The sequence below is a fragment of the Bactrocera oleae genome, chromosome 4, assembly GCF_042242935.1.
Source record: "Bactrocera oleae isolate idBacOlea1 chromosome 4, idBacOlea1, whole genome shotgun sequence".
Lineage (NCBI taxonomy): Eukaryota > Metazoa > Arthropoda > Insecta > Diptera > Tephritidae > Bactrocera > Bactrocera oleae.
Genome location: NC_091538.1, coordinates 5,620,432 through 5,632,455, shown reverse-complemented (window position 1 = coordinate 5,632,455; position 12,024 = coordinate 5,620,432). Strand labels below are relative to the sequence as shown.

Sequence of the window (12,024 nt, the reverse complement as noted above, 5' to 3'; positions counted from 1 at the left end):
CGTTACGTTACGCAGTGGGTGGGTGCAACGATCGGCGGCAAGCAAGTGAGCAACAACAAGCATGCGCACTGAGCGCGCAGTGCAACGAATGCATTTCAGGGTTGATTTCACATCATATATTGTAATTGTTTGTGGTTAACTCGTAGTTGTTGCACAACTCAAAATATTGCGCACTCGCTCGCTCACTCACACTCTCTGGCCTTGTTACCTTACCTGTTTGGCGTACAATACCAACAAGTCGTGCGTCAGTGGCCGCTCACTGCTTGTCTCTTGTTGCTTTCCCATTGTAAATTAGGTTTGCTGTCGTCTGAGAATCTCAAGAAAGCGTGCTGGTGCTCGGACTGACCGTTTCAAAATCAGTTTCAAGCTGGCAATCGAACGAGTCACACATTTGGTGTAGAGAGTTTTCAGCAAGTAGCACATGAGTCAACTGCGACGCTCTCAGTTGCTTAGAAAGAACATATATCTATATTTCTACACATATATACTACAGATCAAAGTACAAACTATATGTTGGTGGAAAAAGTGTCGTCCGTTGAGTTAATTCGCTTTGGAAAATTCAGTGCAAATAATCGATATTAACGCTTATTGGGCAGCGCACGTGACGTGTTCAATTTGACGAAATAGAACGAACTGAACGCTTTTTTAAGACGTGAATTGTTGTAAACAACAGTTGAAAAAACATTCCAGTTACAAAAAGTGTTGTGTACAATAAATAAAACAACAAAAACAATCGAAAAAAAACTTAGTGTTAAAAAAATAACATAAATTTTATGCGCTTTTATGCTTGCAACGTTGCATGAAAACCAGTGATTTTTTAAGAAAATCTACAACAACAATCTAACAGCAACAAAAATAAAAGAATAATGACAGTCTCAACATTAAATATGACACCATACTTTGCTGGATATCCCTTCCAAGGTAATTATGCGATTTTTTACTATTAATTTCTTAAACTTATTTGTTGTAATCGAAGCGTTTTAGAGGTAATTTTGATAATTTTTTAAAAATATGAAAAAAAAAATTAAAAACATATCATTAAAAGTTAAGTTAATGAAAAAAATATATCTTTTTATAAAAAATACAATTAAAAATTTATTTAAAAAAAATTTAAAAAAACAACAAAAAAATAATAATATTTAGTTTTACTTAAAAAAATATTAAGAAAAACGAAACTTAAAAAAGTATAAGAAAATATAAATTAATTTTACAAAAAAAATTACTTTTTCCGTATTAAAAAAATGTATTCGAAACAAAAATTAATATTTTACAATAACAATTTTCCTTTAAAATGAAAAACAATTAAATTATGCTATTTTTTTTGCTTAAGTTAAGTTTTGCAACGGATAACCTAAAGGTAACTTTTAAAAAATAATCATTAATAAACAATTGAAAGAAAAATAAAATATTTTTAAATGTAAAGTTAAAAAAATATTTTTCGGAAAAACATATTAAATAAAAAAAATATATATGTATATCCAAAAAAAAATTCTCGAACAGAGATTTAATTTTTTCTAAAATTGATTTTACTCTAAACTTAAAAAAAAATCACATTATGCTTCTTTAGTTTAACTTGAAAAATATTAAGGATATGCAAAGTTAAGGAAAAAAATATTGTTATAGAAAATATGAATAGATTTAATAATCAAAAAAAAATTTTCACTATTGCAAAAAAAAAGCTTAAATAAAAAATTTCATATTTTCTAATAACAATTTTCTTAAAAAAAACAACAAAAATGCTATATTACAAGAAAAAGAAATTTTGGAAAACGTTACTCCTAATATATAATAAATAAAAAATATATTAATTTTATTTTATTTTATTATTATTATTTTTTTTGTTAAATAACGGATAATAATTAATATATGTATATTTAAATTAAAAAAACACATATAATATACAAAAAAATAATAATATTATATATAATGGTAAAAAATATATGCCAAATGATCGAAGCAAGCACGAAAGAAATTAAATTAAAATAATTGTTTTTTGTAAGAAAATTGTAAAATCCATGAAATATTTTTGCTGAAACTAAAAAAGTAATTATAATAAATATATATAAAAAGAAATCAAAAATAAATAGCAATAAATTAATAAATAAAAATTACTATAAATGATATAAAAAATTTTAAACTTAAAAATACATACAAAAACATATTTTTATTGACACATTTTAATTAAGTTATTCTGAAAATATCACAATCCATAAAAAAAACTTTAAACTTGCTTTAAATTGAATAAAAATATTTTTTAATCGTGAAAAAAATAATTTGTGTTACAATTCCCCTAAAATATACTAAATTTATAACTATTTTAAGGTTTACAAATTCAAACCAATTTTATTTTGAAATTTTTTCGAAATTTTTGAAATAATTCTGTTATTTTTTGAACTCGCATTCAATTTACACTTCAAAACCTGCTTTAAAGCCAGCAATACCACTCACCAACAAGTCAAACTTAATACTTTTTCGTTGCTAAGGCTTCTTTGCAACACACACATACACATATGCTTCGCAGCGCCAAATGGTCTGGTGGAAATATCCATTTCCAATTATAAACAATTTTTAACTAATTTTCATTATTATTTCACAACTCATGGCGTACAAGTGAATGTACCCAACAAAAAAGGTAATAATCATAATAGCAACAACAAACGCAACAAAAAGTAATAGTAGCAGCAAATTTTAGACAAGTCACTGCTGCTACCATTCAAGAAAGTCGATTTTTAATAGCAAACGCGAGCAGCTTAAAACTCCGATTTTCATTAAACAACAAAAAATAGAGAGAAAATAAAAAATTATAAAAAAATCGAAAGAAATCAAACACCGCAAATGCGCTCCAATTCAGTAAGATAACAAAACAACTACAACAAACAGCAAGCATACAATCCTACACGTTCTTGCCTGCAACAACATACAGTCAAGCACGCTACACTACTACTACACACATACACACAATTTACCTGCCAACTGGCAGTCAGTCCGTCATTACGCCGCTTTGCAGCAGTCCACCACCAGTCAACACGGTGGGTGCGCGTGGCTTGCCGAGCGCAACGAAGCAACTAAAATTCCAATAATCATGATCAGCTTTGTGGCTTATTGATTGCGATCGCAACAACAACAACAGCAGCAGCCAAGTAAGAAAAAAAAAAACAAAGAGCCAAAATCAAATGAGTATAAGAAGACTCAGTGGCTACAGAACAATTTGGCCGCGCACAGCTGTGCCATGCTGCCGATCTTCGTCTGCGCCGGTCTGTCATATCACAACCACCGCCACTGCCACCTTCCGTGCTTGTAGCTTTCTTCACCAACTTAAGCTGCCAAGTTGCGCCACTCGATTTGGTCTTTGGCTTTGCGTACAACGCAGACGTTTTGGCGCGTCGGCAAAGTCTTTGATCTAGCGATCGCGCGCTCTTTCGCCGCCTGTGCCGCCAACACTTGCAATGATCCGCAACACCACTGCAGCGCTTTTGGTGGTGTTGTTGTGTGTAGCGGCAGCACAGCACGTTCATCATTATCAGCAGCGGCGGTGGCTGCGCCTTTAGCTACATTATGTTGTGCGCGTGTGTATATGTCTATTACGGCGAGCGAATGTGTTCTTCGCGCATGCGCATACTCATATTTTTCCGCATTGCCTTAACTTTGATTTTTTTTCGTAAAATTTTTCATGATTTTTACGTTTATTTACTAATATTTGTGCCTTCTTGCGCTTGCGCTGTCTTCTTTTCTCCTTTTCATATTTTTATGTTGTTTAATTTTATTTTTCGTTGTTGCGCGTCGCTTGCGCGCTCTTCTGGAATTTTATTAGTCCGCACAGCTGGAGCTGAAAGTGTGAAAGAACAAAACGCACCGACGCATTGCTTTAATTTTTCGGGTGGCGCGCGTTTGTATGTAGTGCGCGGCTTATTAGCTTGCACTGTAAGCTTATTGTAGGTCGTTGCTGGCCTGCCAGGCCGCGCTTGAGTTATTAGTCCCACCTTGCATGCAGCGTTCAAGTCTGCACTTTAACATCGGTTGGCAGCCGCTCAGTTTGTTTGAGTGATCCTCTGACATGATCACTGCATATGCGGCTGCCTTATTTTACTTTTTTTTGTTTAACGTTTTCTTATATTTTCGCATTTGTTATTAACGCTCAGCCGCGCAGCTGGCCAAACGCACACAATTTTCGCCTGTCGGTTTAACTAAACTACATTTCCATTTCGTGCACGTTTGATTTCACTCTGCTGCATAATTTCCATACAATTTAAATTTGTTGCTCATTTGGATTTGTTTTGCTCATTCGTGGCGCGTTGCATAAACAACTACACTTGCGCGCTCAATAACCGCAGCAATTGGCTTTTTGTTTGCGGCTTTCATTGCCGCTTTTGTTGTTGCTTTGTAATTGTTGTTGTGTGTGTCTAGCAAATTATTCAAATATTATTATTTTACAATGCAAAATTTGCATTCATTTCAGCATTTAAATGCGATCGTGCGAACTGATCTCATCATAGACTCAAGCGCGCACACACACGCGTACACAAACACGCATGCGCCGGCACTCAAGTGCGCTTAAAGTAATCCTACGCCATCACAATGGCATAAATGAGTATTAAAATTTCGTGCAACGGCACACGCGCTCACAGAGATGAGCTGTAACAATAATAATAAAAATAAAAGCAGCAAAATATTTAAAATATGGAGAACAAAAACAGACAGTTTGTCTATGAAAACTTCGCATTGTCTTGCAAATGATTGCATTATACTGTTATGCTCTACTTTGAATCTAATTGAGTTGCCACAATTGGCTCGTAAGTCTAAGTGCGTTGGTAAGCGCGTCGCTTCTTTGAGCAGAGATTTGAATAAGTTTGCTCACTAAGCCCAATTGTCTTAGCGGCGCATTCCAAAGTAATAAGCCATTGTGTAAACATATGGTAAATAGTTCAAATGCACAAAGCAAATGAATGCGCTTATGTTATCTGCATTGTGCGCCTGATCTTTACGAGGCTTGCCAGGCTACCACACACGCGCTTGCCCAAAGCCATGAGCATATTGTATAACTCAACATTAGTCGACACAAATGTTACCAATTTAAGTATAGTTTAACTAAATGCTTGTGACGCGTTGATAAAACTGATGCACGCATGTTGAAAAAACAAATTCACCACACTATGACGATTTTGTTAGACCGCACATGCAATCATATAAGGTAGTAATGATAAATTAACAAAAATAAACAATTAATAGCAAGATATAACTCTACAGCTAGTCAGGCTCATTTAAATACACCACTATATCACTTAAACTCACAAAATTCACCACAATACTAATTTAAACATTGTACCTTACATTACTTGCAGGACAAGGACGCGTCAACCAACTCGGCGGCGTCTTCATCAATGGACGTCCGCTACCCAATCACATACGTCGTCAAATTGTCGAAATGGCCGCTGCCGGTGTACGCCCGTGCGTCATCTCACGCCAGTTGCGCGTCTCACATGGCTGCGTCTCGAAAATATTAAACCGCTACCAGGAAACCGGCTCCATACGTCCAGGCGTTATTGGCGGCAGCAAGCCGCGTGTTGCCACACCGGATATTGAGTCGAAAATTGAGGAGATGAAGAACGCCAATCCCGGTATTTTCAGCTGGGAAATACGCGCTAAACTCATTGAGTCCGGTTTGTGCGATAAGAATACCGCGCCTTCGGTTAGCTCGATCAGCCGCTTGCTACGTGGCGGCACTAGTGGCGCGCACTCTGAGTCAGGCAGCTCAGCGCATTCCATTGATGGCATACTCGGCGCTGGCGGTTTATCGAATGGCTCTGGCGATGAGAGTGACGATGATGCCGAACCGGGTGTACAGCTGAAGCGCAAGCAGCGTCGTTCGCGCACCACTTTCTCGAACGATCAAATCGATGCATTGGAGCGCATATTCGCGCGCACACAATATCCGGATGTATACACACGTGAGGAGTTGGCGCAGAGCACCGGCCTGACCGAAGCGCGCGTACAGGTGTGGTTCTCGAATAGGCGTGCGCGTTTGCGCAAACAATTGAACACCACACAACAAGTATCCAGCTTTGCTGCTAGCACCGCGGGTGGACTCAGCTCGGCAGGCTTTGCTAGCGCCGCCGCCGTTGCTTCACAATATCATCCACATCATCATGCGCATCATCATCATCATCATAGCAGCGCTGCTGCTGCCGCCGCTGCTGCTGCACACACCATGTCCGCTTCGGCTGCTGCACTCTCGCACAATCACTCCCATCAAATGGGTTTATACAGTCAAGCTTGGAATACATTTGGCAGTAGTGCCGCCACACAAGCCGCGGCCGTTGCTGCTGCCTCTAATGTCTTTGAACCGCATCAGAATTTCGCTCACTCAAGCGGTTCGGTAGCGTCTATGTCGCCAACAAGTAGCGCCGCCAGTTCGGCTTCACTGAGTCCAGCGCATCAGGCAGGAGCTACTGTCAGCAATACCAACAACGATGTCGGCAACAACAATTACAGCAACAACTCAAATTACGGCATGCCGTCGGCCACCACAACCAGCTCAGCTACATCTGTGGCTGTCAATAGCAGCTCTGCACCAGCCACTGCCGCAACCAACTCTGCACCTTATACCACATCCTCCACAGCTTATGGCTTAAGCGCCAGCAGCAACTTCACCACTGCCACTTCAGCTGAGCAGCTACGCTCGCAATTCGCTTCGGCTGCTGCTTCGGGCTCCCATCATCCCGCTATGTCGTCATGGGACTCGTACAATTTCCCCGGCTCGTTCTTCTCGTCGGGCGCAAATCATATGGGTGGCTATTCGCAGAGTATGAGCGAGCACAAATCGGCAGCCAGCGCAGCAGGCTATCCTTATTTCGGTTTCTAAGTTGATATAAAATAGAAATCGTGAATCGCAAAGCTCTGGCAATTATATTGTAAGACTGTAGAATCAGTAAATCAGTAAATCAGTGAGGAACTTATATAATTATTATAGTGTAGAAACTACGGGACCACTCAACCAGTTGAATAGATAAATTATACCTGTGCCTCGATAATTTTAATATATTATATATGAACTATGGGTATTCTGTAGAGCTCAAGACTGAGTATTTTGTATGTATTTAACTGATTATTTTACTTTTGTTGTATTCTTTATAATTATTTTGGCATGTATTTATTTCCTAAGATACATATTGAATTTAAGTTAATTAGATTTTAAGTAATTAATCGTTGTTTAGTTGTGAATTTTTCGGCAAACCAATAAAATCTATTTAGAAAATTAAAAAATATGTGTTCGTTCTTTATAAGTATATTTGTCAAAACTCAGAACTAAAAAATCTAATTTTTTTTAGTTTCTCGCCGCTGTTTTGGAAATTAAATGTTCCCAGCATAGCTTTCGAAGTGCACATAAAATATTGAGAGCGTAGTTTGCTCAGCTTCCAGCACAAAAATGAACGTATTTCTTTTGCATATTCTAACGTAAAGCAAAATGTCTCTTATTTATACCTTCCACAGAAACGCTGGACTGCTTAGACCATAGAATAGCATATTTCTAACTCTGAAATGAAGCAAACTTTCGAAGCTCAAAGCTTTCATACTAACGACCCGCTCTCACAAAGTTAGTAGGAACTTTTCGCAGTTGGAAACTTTCATAATAAAAACTTTTTGCCGCATAGTAATTGAGAAGATCTAATTTTCGAGGCTTTGCAGTAAAAACTTTTTATGACATAGTATTTAGGTAAAGCAAGCTTCCGAAGCTCGTAACTTTCATAATCAACATAGTAACTGAGTAGGGCAAGATTTCGACGCTCGAAGCTTACATGGTAATCTCTAACATAGTCAATAGGTATAGCAAACTTTCGACGCCCAAAGCTTTCGTAATAACCACTTTTCTCATATAATCACTAGGTAAAGCAAGCTTTCGACTCTTTAAGCTTTCAAAATATCAACCTTTTCTCACATAGTAACTGGGTAGAGCTAGATTTCAAAGCTAGAAGCTTTCATGGTGAACATTTTTTCACATATTCACTAGGTAAGGCAAGCTTATGACGCTCGAAGCTTTCATAATAACCACTTTTCTTATATAATCACTAGGTAAACCCAGTTTTCGATACTTGAGGCTTTCATAATAAAATCTATTTATCTTTTTATCATATAGTCGTTAGGTAAAGCAAGCTTTCGAGGCTCTAACCTTTTAAGCTTTCAAAGCTCGAAGCTTTTTTAAAAACAACTTTTCTTCACATAGTAACTGGGTTAAGACAACCAAATTAAGTTCGTGTGTCAGAAATATTTCTGGAAAACTGATATGAAATATTTGAATTTACTGACCATGTCATGATAAATTTGGTTTAACCGATCATTCCACCATATATATATGTATATATATAATATATAGAAGAGAGATTATTAGTATACAAAACCAATAACTGCCGAGTTAGAGTACTTAAGTCCCCATAGACGGAAATTATGACTACATATTGGAGTATGAAATTCATCGATCGTCAAAAGCGATCATTTCGTCAATTCTAACATTATTACAAAAACATTTTAAATTTATATATTTAAGAACTATAGTCGCAATGACAATTTTATGCTTCATAGAGGTATTTCTACATTTCTTTGCTCTGAGTTTGTCTGAAAAACCTCACAGTCTGTCGGATAAGCCTTTACTGATCAAAAAGATATTTAGAGAGCATCTGCGGGATACTACAGTATTAGTAAAAAAATATTTTTTATACTCTATATAGCTAACTTAGTCTATATATTCATACTTTTATACATATATACAATACTATATTTATTTTTCTTTATATATATTTTACACATCTTCAAGCCAGCAATTGTGTTTTAACAAGCGATTGTAGTGCTAACTCACTTAATTATCAAACTAATTCGATTTGCCCAATTGAGCGCCGACAATATATACCGACATCACTTACCGCCTACTTACACCTATTGTGAACACACATACGCATGTGAGATTCCCGCATTCTCTGCACGCCGGAGTCGGCGAAGATCAAACAACAAATACGTTGGTGGTCGTCATATTGTTTTTGCACATCGCTCTCCGCCTCCATCACCACACACTGGTCCGTTATTAGCTGCCTAAGTATTTAGGCTCTTTGTAATTGACTGCACACACACACGTGCGCACACCTATTCCACCTTTTGCTGTTGTCTATTTAACTTTTCAAAAATATATTCCATTTAACACACACACAATTAAGCAGGTTCTATAGCATTTTGGTAAAATTATTTTTATATTATCGAATAGTTGCTCTAAATTTCGACTCTTCTATGCGTCCAACAACAATTACGCTTCATAGTTATTGAACTGTCGTTTGGTTGAGTTGGATCGGTCCTTAGCCATGGTGTCTACGTTGCATTGTGGTGGAGGTTGGCCATGTCTATCTGTTGACAAAGCAGTTTTTCTTCTACAACAATGTGGGCAAAATCTTGTTCCCACTCTATTCCAATTTAGTTCGTTTTGTTGTTGTGGGGAAAACGTGTCTTCAACAATTGCCAATTGTTCGTCATTATTTTATTGTTTCTTGCTTGCTTTAACACGACATCACTTTTTTGCCATTGTTGTTGGTTTTGATTTTTTTTTTGCTTCTTTTTTTTTGTTCCAAGCGAGTGCTAGTGTTTTGGAAAATACAAAACTCATGGAACACACAAGTCGTTGTTGGGTGTGGTGAACTTCTATGGTGGGAATTGCACTTGTCATATTTGCTGTCATCTTTTTGATTAAACATCATTTAGTTTTCTATAGAATCAAATGGAATTAATAAGGTATTTAGAAAACCCTTAAGGGCCATAAGCATTATACAAAAACATGACGTTTATATTTTGTTTCTCTCTAAGCCAAATCGAGTGGGTTGAGCTAAAGTCCTTACGTTTGGTTTAAAACGTTTTCTTGTTGCAATATTATTTATGATGAACATTAGATATAATAAAAATAATATATAAGTCTCTGCTGGTTAGTAATCCATTACAGTTACTTCGGAACAGTAGGTCAATTAAAGTTGTCGCTCTCAATCCTCTGATCTGTCCAAATTTTTTTCTCAAACTTCTATCCAAGGCTCTCTCTACCATTCACAATCACTGCGGCTATATATGCACTCACTAACTCTTTTTCTCGCGCCCTTTCTCTCTAACGTATGGATGATCTACGGACACTCACATAAACTGTGTTTTCAAAGACTGACTTAACTAACATCTAACCTTTCTACCTCTTCCGTCGTCTGGCTGGACTTGAAGCTAGTAAATAATTTCCTAATAGCTTACGAAAGAACTTGGCCTATATATATATATAGTCTAATATCTAACCTCATATGAACCGTTAGATATCCTCTTTCGAGTTAATATAACTGTATAATGAGTATTTTTCTACAAACTGAAATCAAATTGAGTTTCTTCTAGTATTTTCTACACATTATGAGAGGCATTAAAATTTTTCCAAGCGCTAATAGAATGTATAATTGGCAGGTACACCCTTCGAAGTAGGTGTAACTGTAACATATATGCACAACAACAACCATAGACATGCACACAAATTGTTTAAATAGTTATCTTAGAGCGAGACTCGAAACTAGCACTTGTCACTAGATGTAAGTATCAGCTTTCGGCATCTACAAGTATCGCACTGACCTTCAGTTTACGAGTATATAGAAAGATTTGAAGATAAATACATTCATGCTCAGGGGCCTGCCTGCAACCACTTGGCTATGGGACGGCAGCAATGCCGAGAGCGTCGCAATTATTTGTTCACAGCGGGCGTCATACTTACCACCTATGATGATGAGCCCTATCCAGAGATCGCTACAAGCAGTAGCAACAACAACAGCAACGAGTTACACATGCACTGCCTACTGTTGCAACGCTGGCAGTGTGTGGCATGTTGCAGATAGACATGCATTGTATTGTAATAAAATCATCAATTAGTTATCTGTAGTGTGGACAGGTCCTTTGCATGCTCATGTGGCGCGTGATAATAGAATGTCAACGTCTTTGGCAGTACAAAAACAAAAAATATACGAGCAACGACATAAAAAGTAGTTGAACGCACGTAATTGATCGCCTCTAAGATTTCAATAGCTTTGTGTGTGTGCATTATGCTTGCAACTTGCCATCTTGCCACTTCCTGTGGCGCATATACATGTCCTCGGCTTCGTTCTCATCGCTTGACGGTTTTGTCACTTTGTCAACGCTTTTGTTGTTGTCGCACACTCACGCACACACACAGTAGCAGTTTAACTGTGTATTTCTTTTTTTTTTTTTGCTTTTTATATTTGGTGCCCTCAATGAGTAATCTTTGGCCACCAACTTTGATATTTTTATAGAAGTTAAATTTATGTGGCAGCCTGTTTATTGTCTTTGTCTAACTGCTAGTTGTTGTTTGAAAAAGCCGTCAAAAGGCTGCCGTTTGTTGATTTGCCACTTTTGCCTGTTCGTTTGATTTATACGTTTTTGATAGTTCGACTTCCTCTCGGCCACTGCATGTGTGTGTGTGTGTATGCGAAAATCTTTTGACTTCTTGTCTTGTATTTCGCCTTTCTTAATTGTTGCAATTCTGTGCAGCGTGTGTGGCATGATATTGTGGTTGAAGTGCTGATCTGAATGTTGGGTAGTTCGGTAGCAAAATTCTGCGGATGGCTAATGATCGATGGCTTGAAGGAACCACTTGATATTACTTGTAGAAAAAATGTTAACTTCGGATAGTAGAAAACCACTAACAAACCAAAAATTTGAAATATAAAAAAAAACCTGAATTTTAAAAGATCAGTTTGTATGGCAGCTATAAGCTATGGTCAACCGATCTAAACAATTTGTTCGTAAATTCTAGAGTTGACTTGGATTATAAATCACACCAAATTTCTTAAAGATAAAAGTTTTCCCTACAAGGACTTGATTTTTATGGGTTATTTAGTATGGCAATTATATGCTATAGTGGTCCGATTTGAAAGTTTGATTGGAGATTATAGCGTTGTCTTAAAAAATTATATGTGTCAAACTTCGTGCAGATAACTTGTCAAATAAAAAAGTTTTCCA

The 12,024-nt window shown here is 36.9% G+C and overlaps 1 protein-coding gene across 1 annotated transcript; it reads left to right on the top strand.

The window, feature by feature from the left end:
- Positions 1–773: 773 nt before the first annotated feature.
- gsb (paired box protein gooseberry) lies at positions 774–7,245 on the top strand. Its single transcript, XM_014246625.3, has 2 exons — positions 774–921; positions 5,340–7,245. Exons 1-2 carry the CDS (start codon positions 867–869, stop codon positions 6,857–6,859), a joined length of 1,575 nt encoding a protein of 524 aa, XP_014102100.2. The 5' UTR covers positions 774–866; the 3' UTR covers positions 6,860–7,245.
- The last annotated feature ends 4,779 nt before the right edge of the window (positions 7,246–12,024 follow it).

Bases quoted from the DNA above. Each gene is read 5' to 3' on its own strand.
- gsb (XM_014246625.3), top strand. From the start codon at position 867: ATGACAGTCTCAACATTAAATATGACACCATACTTTGCTGGATATCCC. The intron at 922-5,339 runs GTAATTATGCGA...CATTACTTGCAG, and splicing joins TGCTGGATATCCCTTCCAAG to GACAAGGACGCGTCAACCAA.